This window comes from Chenopodium album, chromosome 16 (assembly GCF_948465745.1).
Source record: "Chenopodium album chromosome 16, dcCheAlbu1.1, whole genome shotgun sequence".
Taxonomy (NCBI): Eukaryota; Viridiplantae; Streptophyta; class Magnoliopsida; order Caryophyllales; family Amaranthaceae; genus Chenopodium; species Chenopodium album.
Window position 1 is genome coordinate 18,663,492 of NC_137849.1, and position 20,639 is coordinate 18,684,130.

Consider the following 20,639-nt stretch of genomic DNA (forward strand, 5'->3'; position numbering starts at 1 on the left):
AAAATGAAATCAAAAAGGAAAAAGTAAAACCAAAAGCTTTTGAAATGGACTTTTGCAAATGATCAAATACAAGTGAATAAACAACTTTCTATACAATAAGGGTATGCACGTTCCAAGATATCCAAGGTTGATTGAAACATAAAATATGCTAAGCATAGAGAACTAATGAAACACAATTCACCTTCATCTCAAATAATCTTACTGCATTCTCTTTACTAGTTTCAAATCCACCTCTAGTGAGCATCCCAATGATTCCTTGAAGGAACCGGAAAAGAAGAGATTTTCAAGGCTACTCGACATCTTGACTATGAAAACCACTCTATAGGCTTGACACTCACATCTCCCTCCATCGACTTGTGACTCAACCAAAAAGGTCGAAAAGTCCTGAAAAGGGTTGTAATGTAAGGGCGAAAAGGGTGAAGGTAGGCTAAAATTTGAAATTTGGCGGTATACCTAAATTGTGAAGCAAAGGGTGATCAATCCTTAACACCATAATCAAGCAATCACCAAACAAAAACACCAACACCCCTAAGCTTATTCAAAGCCAAAATCACAAACATAAATACAAAAAGCGTAAGAATGCTTCCCCCCAAGCTAAAATGAAGCATTGTCCCCAATGCTCTAAATAGGGAGAAATACACTTACATCAAATACTGCCATTTCCATGAGGATATTAGCCATGACACTAACGACTGCTATAGCCTCAAGCTGCTGTTGGACCGTCTGGCTGATTAGGTGATCTTGAAATCCTACATCCTCAAGTCCAAGGTCACCCTAAAGACAAATCCAGGGCAGTCATCCAAAAAGACTGCCCAGCCTACTATTAGTTCATACACTGACAAAGAGCCAATCTACACCATAGCAGGTGGCTTTGCTAGAGGGGACCCTACCATCCGGGGCACTAGGGACCAATTGAGGAAAATGGATGTTAACTGTGCTGAGGAAGGTTAGGCGTCTACCAGCACATTCTCGGAGGTCGTCATCACTAAAAGGGACTGGGGCAAGCCGGCCGTATGATGACCCCGTGGTTATCATATGCAAAGTGGCCAACCAGCTGGTTAGCCTCATCTTAATTGATACTGGTAGCTCGTTTGACATCATCAACTACAAGTGCCTGTCCAAGATGAAGTACAAGGTGGACAACATGCGCGATGTCTCCCACCCTATTATTGGTTTTGGAGGTGGAGTCGTGCACCTACTCGGACGCATGCCCATCCGGCTGGGAGAAAAGGGAAAAGGGCGCCATATGGTCGTCCGGTTCTTGGTAGTTAAAGAGATGACCGCCTATAACCTTATTCTGGGCCGTCCCACTCTGAACGAGTTCAAGGCCGTCATCATCCTAGCTCTCATCATGCTGAAGTATGTAGGGGATGATGGATTTGTTGGCTCCCTGAACAGGGATCAGAAGATGGCTAGGGAGTGTTACCTCTTAGACGTCAAACCCACGGCTGCAGCAGCCAGTCAGGGGAAGGAGCCAATAGACCTTGACGATGTCAAGGATCCCGACCCAGCCCCACCAGCTGCCAAGAAAAGAAAAACTAATCAGTTGGTGGTGGTGAAGAAGGAAAAGCATTAGCAATCACTAATCGGGGAATGGTCAGACGAACTCCGTCCCAAGGTGGCTGGTGAGCACATTGATATCACTCTGGATGACAGCCGTACAGAGCGAACTGTTAAGGTGGGAACGATTGCTTTTGCAAAGTTGGGTGCAGACTTACACTTTCTACTAAAAGAATATAAAGATATTTTTGCCTTTGAAGTGGAAGAGATGCTAGGCATCAGCCCGGATCTCGCTGTCCACAAACTCGCCGTTGATCCGAAGAAAAAGCCTATACGGCAAAAGAAAAGAAATCACAGCGAGAAGAGAAGTCAGGGGGCAGCTGCCGAGGTTAAAAAGCTGTTAGACGCTGGGTTTATTCGGCCATGTAACTTCCTGGATTGTTGTAAATGTTGTGCTCGTAAAGAAGCCGAATGGTACCTGGCGCATGTGTGTTGATTACACTGACTTAAATAAGGCATGTCCAAAGGACAGTTACCCGCTTCCAAAGATCGATAGTTTGGTCGACCCTACATCTGGGCATGCCTTGCTGAGCTTCATGGACGCCTATTCAAGCTTTCATCAGATTCCCCTATGGAAAAAAGATCAAGAGAAGACGACATTCGTCACCGATCAGGGGTTATTCTGTTATACTGTGATGCCGTTTGGCTTAAAGAATGCGCCTGCTACTTTCCAACGAATGATTAATAATGTCTTCATTAATAAAATTAGGAGGAATGTAGAGGCATACATCGATGACATGATAGTCAAATCCAAGCAATAGTCGGATCATCTTGCTAACCTCCGAGAAATCTTCTCCACACTCAGGCGGCACAAGGTCATGCTCAATCCCAAAAAGTGTGTATTTGGTGTTGAGTTTGGGAAGTTTCTCGGATTTTTAATTGATCAAAGGGGGATAAAGGCCAATCTAGAGAAGATACAGGCGGTAATTGACATGAAGTCACCCCACACTGTCAAGGAAGTTCAGAAACTAACCGGTTTTCTGGCGGCATTAGGGAGATTCCTCAGCCGATCAGGTGACAAATGCCTCTATTTCTTCCAAGCAATCAGAAAGAAGACAAGGGGGATGATGCTGAGGCGGCCTTTAAGAATTTGAAAGAACATCTACACTCTTTGCCTAAGCTTGTTAGCTCTCTGCCCAAAGAGACGCTCTACATGTATTTAGCCATTTCAGATCATGCCCTAAGTGTTGTCCTCCTTGCTAAGAGAGACGACATCCAGCTCCCAGTCTATTTCATTGCCATGTACTTAGAAATGCTGAACTACGATACCCCATGGTTGAAAAATTTGGCCTTGCTCTTTACATGGATGTCAAGAAGTTGAAACCTTACTTCTTGGCACACCCGGATGTAGTCTATACAGAACAACCTCTCAAGCGGCCAATGACAACCTTGGAGTCATTCGGTAGAATGCTCAAATGGGCTATTGAAATGCAAAGTCTTGAAATCACTTTCAAACCAAGAAAGGCAGTGAAGGGCCAAGAATTCGCCGACTTCATTGTCGAAATGATAAGGCCGGTTCCACTGGAGAATCCTGATCAGGTTTGGAAAGTGTATGTAGACGGGAGCTCTACCATGAACGGCTATGGTGCAGATGTCAGTCTTCGGAAGGGGACAAGTATGACTATGCACTACGGTTCAAGTTCCAGGCCTCAAATAACGAGGTAGAGTATGAAGCACTGCTAGCCGACGTCCGTATTTGTAAGGCAGCAAGGGCAACAAAAGTTGCCGCCTACTCTGATTCACATTTGTTCGTTAGCCATTACCATGGTGACTATGAGGCCACCCATCCGGCTATGATCAAATACCTTCAGGCGGTCAAAACTAAAGCTGGGACACTTGAAGAATTTCATCTGATTCAAGTGCCCAAGTCTGAGAACAATCAGGCGGATGCCTTGTCCAAATTGGCATCATCCGCCTCTTGTGATACGCCTCGCTCGCTATTCTGGGAAGTGATGGAAAAACAAAGTATTGTTGAAGAAGAGCCCATTGGAGTACTTGACCAAAGCTCTACCTGGATGGATAGAATCCGAGCATATTTGCTAAACGGCATGCTGCCTGACTCTTCCCAAGAAGCGGCCGTAATGAAGAAGCGTGCTGCAAACTTCATGATGCGTAATGGAGAACTCTTCAAGACGGGTTTCTTAAAGCCTCTATTGAAGTGCGTCACCCCAGAAAAGTGGCAAGAATTTCTCAAAGAATTGCACGCGGGGATACTGCGCCACCCATATAGGCGGCAGATCACTTACAGTCAGGGCCAGACGGCAAGGATATTTTTGGCCAACCCTTGAGTTAGACGCTTTGGAGATGGTGAAAAAATGTGACAAGTGTCAAAGGTTTGGCAAGGTAATCTATCGTCCGACCACTGACCTGACAGTAATCCATAGCCCAGTTCCTTTTGCAAAGTGGGGCATGGACATTCTGGGACCATACACGCCCGCACCAGGCAGGAAGCGATACATCCTTGTGGTTGTGGACTACTTCACCAAGTGGTTGGAGATAGAGGCGGTAAAAAACATCAAAACAAAGGATGTCATCTCCTTCATTTAGAAGAATATCATCACCCGGTTTAGGGTACCTATGTCTATGGTTTTTGATAATGGCCCTCAGTTTGAGAAGCCTCAGCTCAAGAATTGGTGGGAGATCAAGGGACCTCACATTGTTTTGCATCAGTCGGCTGACCCCAAGCAAACATCCAAGTTGAAGCCTTCAACAAACTCATCTTAGATGGCATAAAAAATAAAATAGAAAGTGCTGGTGGTTTATGGGAAGAAGAATTAATTCATGTCATGTAGGCCATCAGAACAACCAAGAAAGGGGCAACTGGTGAAACCCCATTCCTCATGGTATATGGTGTAGAAGCCGTCTTCCCATCGAGCATTATGAGCCGACTCTATGAGTCATGCTATAAGATGAAGAGGCAAACTGGGAGGCCATGTGGCTAGCATTGGACTCACTCCCGGAGCGCAGGGGCAATGCCGCCTTGCGTCATGAGGTTTACTGTTTGAGAATGACTAGAGCCTATAATAAGATAGTACACAAATGACCCTTGAAAGTGGGGGACTTTCTACTATGGAAAATGGAGGCAACCGGTAGGGCCAATGAGCAAGGCAACCTGTCTCCTAATTGGGAAGGCCCCTACCGGATCTATGAATAAGTAAGAGGCGGCATCTACCGCCTGGAAATCCCAAACGGAAGGCGGCTAGCCATAACTTGAAACGTAGGTAACTTAAAAAAGTATTGTTTTGGGTGTTTTTTAGTCCCTCGGGAGAGTTACGTCACCAAGATTGGTCCAGCGCGATTTGTACCTGCAAAACACGGAGACTCAAGTTGGTAGGAGCTCCGCCTCCGACGATCAAGTTAGTATTGGTCGTAGAAGATGAAAAGGCGCGGAAAAGGTAAAAGTGAGATCTTCTCGGATTCAGAGATCAGGTGCTTTTCTCTGATGAGAGAGAATTTAGGGTTGTTGTAATAAAATGTATCTGTCTCAAAAATGGGGGGACATCTTCCTATTTATAGGGTCATTGGAAAAAGTGCCCTTTCTTAGGTCATTCTGACCTAAGTTTGGCGGGCTGCATCGTATTACAACTTTCTTGGGATTTGGGCCAGAAAGGCAGCTTTTTCTCCCATTTGTTTGGAGGGACACGTGTCATTTGGTGAGAGATCCATTTGGACCTCTCATGGGTTGACACGTGTTAGCTTCTGATAGGGCCACACGTCTTGGGTAATTTTACCTAAAACATTTGCCCCTCATAGATGTGATGTGGCATGCCATGGGGCATCTGTGACATTTGTCACTCATGCATGGGGGTATCAGTTTTACTGTTCACCCATCTGGAGAAATCACGGGGTTGCCTCGGAATTTACCCTCTATAAATATAACTTTTGTCCCTCATTTTTCGCATATTCACGAAAAACATTGAGAGAATATGAGAGAATCTTTGACTTTTCGTAATAGAATTTACCGTCTGTCGTTTGCTTTCAATCCGCCTGACATAACCGGCTCAAGAAGTCTTCAACAGTACCTTCACAAGGTAACCGTTTGCTCTTTCTCTCTCTTTACATTTTGCTTTCCGCATGTGTTTGCTTTTCCTTTTTATAAATGGTTTCACAAACACACACGGAACGGCCTAGGATAGCTATCAGCCGGTCACTTGGGACGGCTAAATCTAGGACTAGGGGCGCCGCCTGCCCCATTCTGCACTTGTCCCTAAATCCGACTGTCTTTGTGTTTGTGCAGGACACTATGGCCAGAACCAAAAGAACAGCCCAGGCGTTTAGTGATGAGGAGGATGATGGTCCGATTAGGGTGCCCCGTAACGAAGTTTTTGACCATTCACCCGGCACCACAAACGTGCCGGGTGACTCCATCCTAGACGAATCAGAGGAGAACTCTTATGATAGTACATCCGACTCTGAGCAAGGGTCATCTAGGACGGACGCTTCCTCAGGCAGCGGTAATTATGAAGAAAGGCCGCCTGAAATGAATGAGGAATCTGGGGGTCAACATTCCCCAGCCGACTCTGAGGGAGAGGCCGCCTCTATCGAAAGAGAAGTTCACACCCTATTTCACCCATATCTCTATAGCCACACAAAGGAACATGTGGAAAAATCTGGAAGACTTTCGGTCCACCTATGTCATGGGGGCCGGCTCTGAGGTGCATGTCCCTACCTTAGACGACATAGTCGTCTAGCTGCCTGACCAGAGTTATGGGGATACAGGCTTTGGATGCTATGAGGCAGCCATACAGGCGGGCTTGAGGTTCCCTTTAGATCCTGCAGTTGAAAGGATTTTGAACGGGTATCGCTTGGGGGTGTGGCAACTAGCCCCCAACTCTTGGGTGAACATACTTGGGTATGTGGCCAGCAGTAGGATGTTAGGGGTTGAACCTTGCTTTGAGGCATTTGCCTCCATGCATTATTTAAGCGAAGCCCCCAAATTAGCCGGCCCCAGCTGCTATACTTTAACAAGTAACAAGGGGTTTATAATGACTCTTGGGAAAGAGTCTAAATGGAAAGATTGGAGGAATAAATTCTACATTATCTCTTCTTCGGACCCCATCCAGAATAAAAAATTTAATTCTTGGAACCAAAATCCTTATCTTCTTGGCCAAAAGGTAATCCTCCTGCCTATGTCTGATGAGGGCTGGGATCAAATTCTAACGCTTGGCCTCTTCAAAGTGGAGATTAAGACCATGGGAGGAGGGACTGAGAGAGAGATTGTCCCTAACAGTTATATCCCTAAGTTCGAACGGCTTAGGGACCCTTTCTTCCTTGCCTCTTGTGGCCTAAGCTCAGAAAAAGGGAGAGGTGGGTAGCCGGATAAGTGTTTTGTACAACATTTTTCATTTTACTTGTTTGTTTTGCTGACCACACAGTCGGCCTTTTTGCAGAGGAAGCTATGTCTCAGCTAGATCCAAACAAGAAGCACAGCAACTCAGCAGCCGCCTAGCTTTAGATGATCGGACAGAAGAGCCAGATCTTAAAAAAGGATCAGCTGGGGCATGTAAGCTCTCATACTGTCAAATTGACTTGAACTAATTAATTACATACTTTTTGCTAAGTGCTGTGATTTCACAGGAGGGATCTGTTAAGCCGCCAGTGCTGCCGGCCTTAGACCAGAGGCCCTCCAAGCGGCCTTCTTCTGGAGAGGGGCAGATTTCCCAGAAGCAACGGAATCGCTCACAAACCGTCTACAAGCAAATCCGATTCCCACCCCTCAACCGGCGGAAAGTCGCCGGCTGCTATGGTTGCATTAAAGTAGGCGGAGGAATCCAAGTCCTCGAAGGATAAGCCTCCTATCGGTGCTGCCGACTCTCCAGGCGGTCTTTCCGGCAGGCAGAAAGATAAGAACGTCCAGGACCTGGTTGTGATTCCAGGTACCAACGCCTTTGACCCTTTGTCTTACCCTTGCAAGGTTAAGACTTATAGCCAGTCGCCCACCAATTCTGAAGCCAGTCAGTCTATTGGCCGAATCTATGCCAACCTCTCACCAAATGTTGCATGTGTAGATGCTCCTCAAACGCCGGATGTACGACAAATGGCCAAGGACATGCTCAAGGCCGTCTCTGCGGAGCAGCGTGACCCTATTAAGGGAGTTGGCACCCTCAACTTTGACGCCATACTAGCGCTTCTAGCCGAGGTAACTTGTTTTAAAATTAGAATACTTTTCAAGTCTTGATTTAGCCTACTACATATTAACGGTCTCTTCTTTTGGCCGGATGCAGGCCATGCTGAGAGTGAATGGTCTTAAAAAACCATTCAACGAAAAGCAAAAAGAGGTAAGGGCTGCCAACCAAAGGGCCGCTTCCAATCTTAACCAAGCGATGTTTGATGTAAATAAAACTGAGGCACTGACTCAGGATATCTTGTATTTGTAGGCGACTATAAATTTGCAAGTAAAAAAAGATTTAGAGGCGGCCTAGAGGAGGGTGACTGAGCTGAAGGCGGAGCTGAAGACGGCCAGGACTGAGCTTGGCAAGCTACAAGACGTTGGTAGGGACACAGACAGTCTCAGATGCTAGAACGAGAACTTAAAGAAAAAGCTTGCCAATCAGGAAGAGCAGCTCAAGTCCAAGTGGGCTGCCCATGCTAAAAAGGAGAAACAGCTGCTCATAGAGGAGAATGAGGCCGACTGCACCACCCGGATGAAGATGGCGTAGAAGGCTCTCTTCCCCAAGGACGATTACTCCATCTAGGAGTATCGCTTTGAGCAAGACACAAATGCTCTAGATGGGGAGCGTTAGCAGGCGGACCTAGAGGCTGAGGGCGACGGAATGGAGGTCCTGGATGAGAATGAGTGGAACAAGGACGATGAGCAAAACAAGCACCATCCGATCAATAAAGAGAATGTGGCGGATGAGAATGAAGGAGAGTCCTCCCCCAAAGCTGATTAAGTTTAAGTTTTTCTGCGGCCGAATGGCCATTTCAAATACATTTTCGGCCTGCGTGCCGAGTATCCTTGTTTTTTATCGACTGAGGAGTCGGGTTAATCCAACAATATCACTGTTTCCACCGGTTGTATTCCAGGTAACAATTTTAATTTTAATTTTGGCCGGCCAAGGGGTTAGCTTTTTTAATGATGTATCATCTGGCCATTAGGTCAGTTTTTTTTTTTTAAAAGTTATGTTTAAAAGTTATGTTTTTTGAATGATTGCATTTTATTTGATACAAGAGGTATACCGGGTGTTTTTGCCCTTGAATGGCTGTATGCTTGGGTTCAAGAGTGGGTTGATTGACTTGAAAATTTTTGATACTTAAAAGAGTATGACTATTTTCTAAGTCAATCAATCACTATGGTGATTGCCCCAAACCAAGCGTGCAGCCGACCAATGAGCATTCGGTAAGGTAGACAAGCGGTCTTTAATCTCTTCTAGGTAGCTAGATGGCTATTATGCTCGAGCCTTATCTCTTGTACTCTGGCCATTTTGCCCAAAAGGAGCAGGCGGACCAGAATGTTCAATCTGCTTTCACCCGCCTGTTTTGCTTTATCGCAAGAACAGACGGCCTTACAACGCTGAGATATTCCAGGCGGTTTTAATGACGCCGCCTGCACTGTTTCAAAAGGTTCTTAGAGCGGACTTGTCCCACTTAGAATTTTAATCCAGACGGCTATGAGTGAGCCAATTAGGCCAATCAGTCTTGGCTATCTGTGTATATTAAGAGCAATGAGTCATGTTATTCGAGATGAGACTTATTGTGTCGAAGCCACCCGGATGTATCACAAACGGGTGGTCTACTTAGCCCCAGGCGGGGTATTTACAATCCAATTATATACTCATCCGTTGATCCCATTGGGAAGACTTTGTATAGGCTAATAATTTCAAGCCGTTATTTAAGTAAGAGCTTTATGTTGGTTCCGGATGTGTCCCTAGACACATTCTCATTCTATGTGTCCCTAGACACATTCTCATTCTAAGTCCGATTGTGTTCTCTTTAGATTACTTACATCAGATAACTATGAGTTGGCCAATTTGGTCGTTCAATCTTTGCCGTCTGTATGCGTTTATAGAGCAATGTGCCATCCAAATGGGAGATGCTCTCTGCAACGAATTCACCCGGAGGGGTGTCATCGGACGCCATACTCATATAGGAGCAGACGAATTTATAAATATAAAGTCATCCGGCCATTGGCCTCTTTATTGTTTAGCTGCTAAGATTCTTAGCTTGTTTTCATTTTAAAGTTGGACACCTATAGTGTTCACAGACGATATACTCATTAAGGGACGTATGTGTCTACAGCAAGTAAAACACAATTTTGAAAATAAAATGCAAATTTCTCATAGATAGCTTAATATTTACAAAAAATTTACAAGTCTCAGAAGTAGTACTTTTTGAGGTTGTCTACATTCCAAGTTCTGGGCAACCGCCTACCGTCTGGAGTTTCCAGGTGGTAGGTGCCGCCTCTTACTTCCTCATAGATCCGGTAGGGGCCTTCCCAATTGGGCGTCAATTTGCCTTGTTCATTGGCCCTACCGATTGCCTCCATTTTCCGTAACACAAAGTCCCCCTCTTTCAAAGGCCGTTTGTGTACTCTCTTGTTGTAGGCACAGGTCATTCTCAGACGGTAAATCTCATGACGCAAGGCAGCATTGCCCCTGCGCTCCGGGAGTGAGTCTAATGTTACCCGCATGGCCTCCCAGTTTGCCTCTTCATCGTATAGCATGACTCGAAAAGTCGGCTCATAATGCTCGATGGGCAAGACGACTTCAACACCGTAAACCATAAGAAATGAGGTTTCACCGGCTGCCCCTTTTTCAGTTATCCGGATGGCCCATAGGACATGAATTAATTCTTCAGCCCACAAACCACTGGCCCTTTCTATTTCCTTTTTGATGCCGTCTGAGGTGAGTTTGTTGAAGGCTTCAACTTGGCCGTTTGCTTGGGGTTGGTCAACTGATGCAAAACAATGTGTGATCCCTTGATCTCCCAGCCAATTTTTGAGCTGAGGTGTCTCACACTGAGGGCCATTGTCAAAAACCATAGACATAGGTACCCCGAACCGGGTGATGATGTTCTTCCAAATGAAAGAGATGACATCCTTCGTCTTGATATTTTAGACCGCCTCTGCCTCAACCCACATGGTAATCCACAGCCACCAAAATGTACCGCTTTTCGCCTGGTGCAGCCGTATACGGACCTAAAATGTCCATACCCCATTTAGCAAACGGGACTGGGCTATGAATTGCTGTCAGGTCAGTGGCCGGTTGATGGATGAGCCTGCCAAATCTTTGGCACTTGTAACATTTTTTTGACCATCTCTATGGCGTCTGACTCAAGAGTAGGCTAGAAATAACCCTGCTGCCTAGCCCTGACAGCCAAGGATTTGCCGCCTATGTGAGAGGCACAATATCCCGTATGTAATTCTTCGAGAACTTACTGCCCCTTTTCTGGGTAACACACTTCAGTAAAGGCTTTAAGAAACCCGCTTTGAAGAGTTCTCCATTTCTCATTTCGAAGTTAGCGGCTCGCTTTTTCATGATGGCCGCTTCCTGTGGTGAATCGGGTAGAGTGCTATCCTGCAGGTATGCCCGGATGCCATCCATCCAATTAGAACTTCGGTCAAGTACTCCAATGTGGTCTTCTTCAACAATGCTTCGTTTTTCCATAACTTCCCAGAAGACTGATCGAGGCGTATCACAAGAGGCGGAGGACGCCAACTTTGACAGGGCATTCGCTTGTTTGTTTTCAAACCTGGGCACTTGACTCAGATGGAATTCTTCAAGTATCCCAGTTTCAATTTTGACCGCATGAAGGTATTTGATCATTACCAGATGGATGGCTTCATAGTCACCATGGTATTGGCTAACGACCAACTGCGAATCAGAGCAGGCGTCAATTTTGGTTGCCCCTGCCGCCTTACACATGCGAATTCCAGCTAGCAGGGCTTCATACTCTGCCTCATTATTTGAGGCCTAGAACTTGAATTGTAGTGCGTACTCATATTTGTCCCCTTTAGGAGACTGACACATTACGCCTGCACCACAGCCGTTCATAGTAGAGCTCCCATCTACATACACCTTATGTTTGGGGTATTTTTACCCTAAACACTTGGACCAATGAGGGCCTGCCACGTGTCAGAGGCTGGCAAGTCACCTCTGACCAATCCCCAGCTGACACGTGGCACTCCCAGATCAATTCTCAGAATTGCGACCTTCAAGGGCTTAATTCCCCAAATCCGCACTTTTGCGGCGCAGCCCACCTGCCCTAGGTCAGAATGACCTAGTGGAGGGCACTTTTCCCCATGACCCTATAAATAGGGAGATATTCCCCTATTTTAGGGGCATTCACAATCATTTATTACATCCATTTTCTCTCACATCAGAGAATATCTGAGCTTGGAATCCAAGCAGATCCCCACCTTAAATTCCGCACTTTTTATCCTTCTTCAAGTTACTAACTTGATCGTTGGAGGCGGAGCTCCACCCATCCGGAGTCTCCGTTGCTTTTGCAGGTACAGACTCAGATGGACCAATCTTCGAGTTGTAACTCTCCCAAGGGAGAAAGACACCCAAAACACCTTCCAAACATGATCAGCATTATCCGGTGTAACCGGCCTTGTCATTTCGACAATGAAGTCGGCAAACGCCTGACCCTTCACCGCCTTTCTTGGTTTGAAAGTGATTTCAAGACTCTACATTTCAATAGCCTATTTGAGCATCCTACCGAATGACTCCAAGGTTGTCATCGGCCGCTTGAGAGGTTGGTATGTGTAGACCACAACCGGATGTGCCAGAAAGTAAGGTTTCAACTTCTTGACAGCCATGTAGAGAGAAAGGATAAATTTTTCAACCATGGGGTACCGCAGTTCAGCATTTCTGAGTACATGGCTAAAGAAATAGACCAGGAGCTGAATGTCATCTCTCTTAACAAGGAGAACGGCATTGAGAGCATGATTTGAGACTGCTAAATACATGTAAAGTGTCTCTTTGGGCAGAGGGCTAACAAGCCTTGACAAAGAGTGCAAGTGTTCTTTTAATTTCTAAAAGGCCGCCTCAGCCTCATCCTCCCAATCAAATCTAGTCTTCTTCCTGATTGCTTGGAAGAAATAAAGACATTTGTCACCTGACCGGTTGAGGAATCTCCCCAATGCCGCCAGGCAACCGGTGAGTTTTTGAACTTCCTTGACAGTGCGGGGTGACTTCATGTCTATCACCGCTTGTATCTTCTCAGGGTTAGCCTCTATCCCCCTTTGATCAATCAGGAATCCGAGAAACTTCCCAAACTCAACAACAAAAACACATTTCTTGGGATTTAACATGACCTTATGTCGCTTGAGTGTGGTGAAGGTTTTTCAGAGATCAGTAAGGTGATCCGTTTGTAGCTTGGATTTGTCTATCTTGTCATCAATGTACGCTTCTACATTCCTCCCAATTTGATTAATGAAGACTGTATTAATCATCCGTTGGAAAGTGATAGGCGCGTTCTTCAAGCCAAACGCTATCATAGTATAACAGAATAACCCTTGATTAGTGATGAAGGTCGTGTTCTCTTGATCTCTCTTCCACAAGGGTATCTGATGGAAGCCTGTGTAGGCATCCATAAAACTCATCAAAGCATCCCGGCTATAGAGTCGACTAGGCTGTTGATCTTTGGAAGCGGGTAACTGTCCTTTGGACATGCCTTGTTCAAGTCAGTATAATCTACACACCTGCGCCAGGTACCATTCGGCTTCTTTACAAGCACAACGTTGGCAACCCAATCAGGGAAGTTACATGGACGAATGAACCCGGCGTCAAACAAATTTTTTACCTCGGTAGCTGCCGCTTGACTTCTCTCCTCATCAAGATTTCTTTTCTTTTTCCGGATGGACTTCTTTTTTGGATTAACTGCAAGTTTATGGACAGCGAGATCCAGGCTGATGCATGGCATCTCTTCCACTTCAAAGGCAAAAATGTCTTTGAATTCCTTCAGTAGAAGGTGCAAGTCTGCACCGAACTTTTGAAAAGCAACCGTCCCCACCTTAACATTTCACTCTGGACGGCTGTCATCCAGAGGAATATCAATGTGATCACCAGTCGGTTAGGGACAAAGTTCAGTTGACCGTTCCCCGGTCAGTGATTGCTATTTCTTCTTGTATAGGATAGCTCCTGCTAAGATATTCTCCTAGCTGGACTCATTAAGAAAGACTGCACCGCGCAAACAAGAGCCGACATGAATGACCTCATACCACCTCTTGAGGGGCTAGCTGTACAGGATAGCTCTTGCTGAGCTATCACCAGGCTCCTAGACTGGCCCACGGCGTGTGCACTCACTATTGGAAGAACAATCAGAAGGGCTCATCAGCCTAATAGAGTCAGCCCGTAGGCTGACCAAGTAAGATACTCCTCAAAGGAGATTGTACACTTATAAATAAGGGATAAAGTACAATGGAAAAGAGGTTAGACACATAATTTATTACACTCTCTACATCTCTCTAAGTACACTTTCTCTCTCTAAACACATTATAGCTTAAGCATCGGAGGGGGGTTTCTCGAGCCACCCCGAGGGTAGTTCACGTGTGTTACCTTGCGTAGGTCATCAATGGGACCCAGCTTGTGCCAGTAGAACCCTTGGATCCACACTTGGAACAATTGGCGCTAGAAGGAGGGGGAGGATCATCTAACCTGAGGTTCACCAGCTGAGGAAGGGACTAGTTCACAGACCGCCATGGCCGGAGAGGAATTTGTACAAACACCAGTCTCTAAGGCTATCGAAGGCAACCAAACACCACAAAAAACAGCGCTAGTAACTCTTGATCCAAAAGGATCAACTGAAAAACCCAAACGCAATATCTCTCAGAAATCTAACCCCACCAGATCGACGTCTGCTGCAACTAAAACGGCTGTGAAGCCAATAGATCCGATAGGGCTAGCTCTTTTTTTAAGTTCGGAATGCCATTGACAAGCGCGAACAATGAACCCATCATTTCAACACCAATAACCCAGAAACGGCAGCCCGTCAATATGCCAGCCATCCTACAGAACCTCTCTAAGTGCTGGAAAGAGTAGTTGGCAGCCATGACACAATCCTTACCAATTTCGGTAAAGGGACAGGCTCCCTACCAGTAGCTACAGCTACGGAGCCAACCGTAAAGAAGGCGACACCTATTACTCTCACCCTAGAGCAGAAGGTGCTGGTCCAGTTGAGGAAGAAGGTGCTGGAACTAGAAGCTCGAAATCTGAATCAAGAGTGGGGTGTAGAAGAGGCAACCCAAGATAAGGGCACCCCGGAGACTCAAGTCGCTCGTAGCAGATCACCAGCCTCTAAGCGAGGACTATGTCTGAACATGGAGAAGCGAGCGCAGATCCAGGTGATTCCAAATGATTCCCTATTTTGTAGGGAGATTTTGGAGGAGTTGATGGAGAAAGTAAAGATGCCTAGCTGTAAGTACAATGGTACCACAACACCTAAGAACCATGTTTCAGCGTTTGAGAACCACATGGTACTGTACACTAGGACAGACTCAATCTAGTGTAATGCATTTCCACCGACCTTGGAGGGGTTGGCAGTTGAGTGGTACGGAGCCATCCCGAAAGGATCCGTTTATTCCTATAATTAGATGAAGAGAATGTTCATGGAGCACTTTGTCACCCTGGTGGATCGTACAAAAATGACCACCGAGCTGATGTCACTGGTTCAAGGAAAAGATGAGCCCCTAAGAGAGTTCTTCACCAGATTCAACAAGGAGGCAACAACCATCCCAAATATGAATTAGGAGGTAGCGCTGCTAGCAATGTAGAGTAGCCTGTTACTAGGCTCACCATTCAGAGCGTACATGGGGCGAAAGAGCCTCAAAACGCTGGCTGAAGCGTTGGGAAAAGCGCACGAGTTCATAAAAGCAGATGAAACTAACAGGGTAATGCTGAACAGAAAAGCACCAAGTGACCCAGTTAAGTGAGCTGAAGCCACTGGGCAAAAAATACAGCCAGGGTGGACCAGCCCAGCAGAGCTGAGTAAGGTCGCAGGGATGCAGACAGGGCAGTGGGAGTAAGAAGATCAGACTAGAAACGAGGAGGCAGACCTGGAAGGTTTGATCAATACACTCCGCTCATCCATTCGAGGTCCCATATCTTCAGTGTGAACAAAGCTGATGATAAATGGCAGAGACCACCCAGGATGGTGAATAGAAACAGTGATCTTAGTAAGTGGTGTGACTTCCACAAAGACCATGGACATACCATCGATGAATGTACACACTTGAAGGACAACATAGAGGACTTAGTCCGGAGAGGATACCTGAACCAGTTCAAGCAACATTTTGACTCCTCTAGGAGAAGTGAAGAGGATAGGTCTGGTCATGACCGCAGAGGGGGTCATAGAGGCTCAGTTGAGGGCAAAGATCTGGATAGCAAGCCAGAAGGCAGGGTGTATGTAATTAATGGTGGACCAGTACATGGTGGAATTGTGAATAAAGTAAGGGCTGACTTGCGAGCAATGATCCATCAGATAGGTTATAGTGAAAGGCGTAGATGGCCGCCACTTCCCCCGCAACCGCGAGCCACATTTGACTAGTATGACCAGAAAGACATAATCTACCCTCACGACGACCCTTCTAGTAGTGATAATGAGAATTGTAAACTGGGAGGTGGATAGAGTATTAATCAACGGTGGCAGCTTAGCCAAATATCATATACATCAGTGCGTTCAAAGAGCTGAAACTGGATAAGAAAGAGCTTAAAAGGGTGAGCTATGAAGTCACCGGGTTCAATGGATCCGGACCGATTTTTGAAGGCATAATTGAGCTGTCAGTCCGTGTCGGAGAGAGGTCAAGGCAACGTGATGTCTGAGCTGAATTCTTAGTGATAGACTCCCTATCACCCTACAATGTGATCATGGGAAGACCGCTCATTCACAAAATAGGTGGGGTGGTCTCCACCTATCACCTTGCCATGGCATACACAACTAATGATGGGCGATTTGTAAAGCTCAGGGGAAGTCAAAAGACAGCCCAAAAATGTTATATCACAGCACTGAAACAGCCAGCTAGGACTAGGTAATAGCCATTCTTAGAGCTAAGGTCCAATGAGCATGCTGAAAGGAAATCAAGAAAAAGGAAGCGAGAAGAGTACCGCAAGGAAAAGGATAAGCACAAGTTAGCGATGGAAAACTTTGAGCCCGCGAAGGAAGAGGTAGCCAGGCCGCTGCCCAGCGGAGAACATATAACCGTCGAGCTCACAAAGGCCAATAACTCAAGAACAATAAAAACTGGGAAGGATATTGATCCTGGAGTGGGAGTGCACCTCATAGAGCTGCTAAGAGCGAATAAGGAAATTTTTGCATTTTCAGCAGACAAGATGCCAGGAATTGACCCAGCAGTTGTAGTTCACAAGCTGAATATGAAAGAAGACATCAAGAAAGTCAGGCAGAAAAAACGAAGCTTCTCCACGGAGAAAAATCAAGTAATCTTGGAAGAGGTGGACAAGCTGCTAGAAGCTGAGTTCATCGAGCCTTGTGATTATCCAGAGTGGTTAGTCAACGTGGTCATGGTAAAGAAAGCAAATGGCCAGTGGAGGATGTGCGTTGATTTCACAGATCTCAACAAAGCATGTGCAAAAGATTGCTACCCGCTGCCAAGGATCGATCAGCTGGTCGACTCAACCAGCGGTCATGCCTTGCTGCGTTTCATGGATGCCTTCTCAAGGTATCACCAGATCAGCCTGTATAAGACAGACAGACAGAAGACCGCGTTCATCACTGAAGGGGGAGTGTACAATTACATAGCTGTGCCCTTCGGGCTGAAGAACGCGGGAGCTACTTTTCAAAAGACAATGGACAGAGTGTTCATGCACTAGAAGGGACGAAATGTTGAAGTATACGTCGACGACTCAATTTTTAAGAGTGTCACGCAAGCAGGACATATCATGGACCTAGAGGAAACATTTACCACACTGAACAAGTATAATATCAAGCTCAACCCAAAGAAATACGTTTTCGGAGTGAGCTCTGGGAAGTTCCTAGGTTTCTTAGTCAGTGAAAGGTGAATCGATGCCAACCTAGAAAAAGTGGAGGCAGTCCTAAGCCTCCCAGAGCCCAAGTGCACCAAAGACATTATGTGGTTGACTGGATGAATGGAAGCGCTGACCCAATTCATCAGCAAGTCAGCTTACAAAGCCTTACCATTCTATCAGTTGCTGAAGGGAAATAGAGAATTTAAGTGGAGTGAAGCAGAAAAAGGAGCATCTGACCTAGCTTCCAACCATGATCAGCCTGGAGTAGAGTGAAAAACTCTATCTGTACATCTCCTCCTCAATACAGACAATTGGATCAGTCCTCCTAGTCAAAAGGCAAAAACAGCAAAAACTAGTGTATTTTGTAAGCCATGTGCTGACAGAGGCTGAGTAGAGATACCCACTGGTAGAGAAGTTAGCCTTCGCAGTGGTAACAACATCAAGAAAGCTAAAACCCTATTTCGATGCACACACAATTCAAATCCTTACAAATCACCCACTAGAAAAGCCCTGGAGAAAATGGACGCTTCAGGCAGACTCTTGAAGTGGGTAATAGAACTATTTGAGTATGAATTTGAGGTTAAGCCTAGGGCAGCCATCAAAGCTCAAGCCCTAGCAGATTTCATAGTGGAGGCCTCTTACGAAGAGAAAGAGGATGAGGTTGGAGTTTGGAAGGTGGCAGTGGACGAATCTTCAACTCAAACGGGAAGCGGAGCAAGAATAATAGTAACATCGCTAGAAGGCAATGTATTTGAGCATGCCATTAAGTTCAAGTTCAAGGCATCAACCAACGAGGCAGAGTATGAGGCAACTCTAGCAGGCTTGAGAATGAGTATTGCAACAGGAGCCAAAAAAGTGCACCTGCAGACTGACCCTCAACTGGTAGCCAGCCAGCTGAAGGGGGAGTATGAGGCTAGAGAGCCTACAATGCTAAAGTACACAACCAAAGTGAAAAAGCTAGTGGCCCAGCTAATACATTTTCAAATAGATTTAGTCCCCAAAGCGGAGAATTCCCAAGCTGACGCATTATCCAAGTTAGCCAATTCCACTCTTTAAAGCCTCACAAGGACAGTCATGGTGGAAGTCCTGGAAGAAAGCAGCATTGCAGAAAGCAAGCAGGTGAATTGCACCAGGCAGCAGCGAGCATGGTTCTCAGACATACTGACCTATAAGGTACATGGCTCGTTGTCGGATGACGAGGCACAAGCCAAAAAAGTAAAAAAGGATGCCAATTGGTACGTGGTGATGAACGGGGAGCTCAACAAAAAGGGCTTCTCCAAGCCACTGCTGAGGTGTATTCTAGAGTGGGAGCAGGAAAAAATTATGGAAGAAGCACACTCAGGAATCTGTGCCAACCATATTGGCGGAAAAGCCTTGGGAGTTGAAGTGCTAAGAGGAGGAGCATACTGGCCAACCCTAACACAAGATGCCTTAGCATACGTCAGGAAATGTGAAAAGTGCCAAAAGTATGCTCCAGTTATAAATCAGCCAGCAAACGATCTAACCTCAATTCTCAGCCCGATCCCGTTCGCTCAATGGGAAATGGACATATTAGGACCTTTCACCACCGGGTCAGCGGGCAGGAAGTATCTCATAGTGGCGGTGGACTATTTTACCAAGTGGATTGAAGCTGAACCCACCAAGTACATAAAAGCTGCCCAAGTAAGAACGTTCATATGGAAGAACATCATAACAAGATTTAGGGTGCCACAGTGCATAGTCTTTAACCATGGGTTCCAGTTCGACTGTGACACCATCAAGGATTACTTGGAAGAGATGGGTACCAAGTATGCAAGCGCCTCAGTCTGCCACCCGCAGAGCAATGGCCAAGCAGAGGCAGCAAATAAGCTGATCCTAACTGTAGACACCTGATTGTGTCTCCCCAAAAAACCAAACCCAGTGATGAATATCTTTCATGCCATTGATTATCGAATGAGGTGAAATGTGAAGGAGTCTCATGATGCATCTGTTTTTAATAAAAATACTTCTTTCTGTTTTCAGAAATATTTCTTTTCATACCTTATTTATGGAATTAAAATGTCCAGTCTAATTTGGTTTGGTCCATGATATGGGTCCAATAATAGTGTAGTTGGATGCGGCTCGAAAAGAGCTTTTCAACGATATATTATAAGCCCTATTTCGATGAATAATGTGGAATTTATGGCCAAAATACTAAATTGGGCCCAAAATAATTTTATATATGGCCCAATGATCAAGTGGAGGGCTCATTAATTGTTATTCCTAAAGTTATTAGGATTGAATTTAATTTTCTAGAGTAATCTAGAATGTTATTTTAAGTTCTAATGGAATTAGGATTAATAATTATACTTTTATTTAGAAAAGATAAAGAATTTAATTTGGGATAAAACAAATATTTTAATGATAAACTGATGATAATTACAGAGTCGATCGTCTAATTATATTAGGGGAAGGACTCCGTACAACTGTTCTATCGTAGTCGCGCCATCGCGCTGCGAGGAGTTTATTGCAGCACGATAGGCTTATCGCATCACGATAAGAGCAGTTTTACTTCGAGTCAAATTTTGACTCTTTTCTAAACGTTCTGGATGTTTTCTCTATAAATAGGGGTGTTATTTCCCCGTTTTCAATTATCAACAATCATCTAATTCTATTCTCTCTCTCAAAGCTAGAAGCTTATTCTTTCTCCCTCTTTCCAAGCCTTCCCTTTTCAAAAATACAATACCGCATTCATGAGTCTTAGACGCACCTAACCAAGCTCGAAGTTGCCTTCGCCCTAGACATGAAAGGTTGATAATTTCTAAGGGTTTGTTCCCAAATCCTATTTCAATTCTTTAATTAGATTTACTGTTTAATATATTTTCATTGAAGTTACTAACGTGTGTATTGTTTTGATAGAAAGAGATACGTGGTAACAAAGTAAGTAGTTTTATTGCTCTATTTCTTTAGAAAGCATGTTGATATTATTTTAATTCCTAGTATCATGTTAGGATGTTATTTATTGCTTTCTAGTACCATGCTTAAGTTGCTTCTTATTTCTTCTATCATGTTAGTATCATGTTAGGGTTAAAGATTTGATCTTTAATGTTTAGTGACATGCTAGGATTTATTATTAATCTTGTTAGTATCATGCCTAGGATCTTGCTAATGATATTATTCTTTGAGATTGAATAT

The 20,639-nt window shown here is 45.1% G+C and overlaps 1 protein-coding gene across 1 annotated transcript; it reads left to right on the forward strand.

Annotated features, from left to right (window-relative positions):
* Window positions 1-18,005: 18,005 nt before the first annotated feature.
* Window positions 18,006-18,542, forward strand: LOC145583957 (uncharacterized). The gene has a single exon (XM_081640902.1). It carries the CDS (start codon window positions 18,006-18,008, stop codon window positions 18,540-18,542), a length of 537 nt encoding a protein of 178 aa, XP_081497028.1.
* The last annotated feature ends 2,097 nt before the right edge of the window (window positions 18,543-20,639 follow it).

What these genes read in the sequence shown, in the direction of transcription:
- LOC145583957 (XM_081640902.1), top strand. Translation starts at nt 18,006, where the DNA reads ATGGACGCTTCAGGCAGACTCTTGAAGTGGGTAATAGAACTATTTGAG.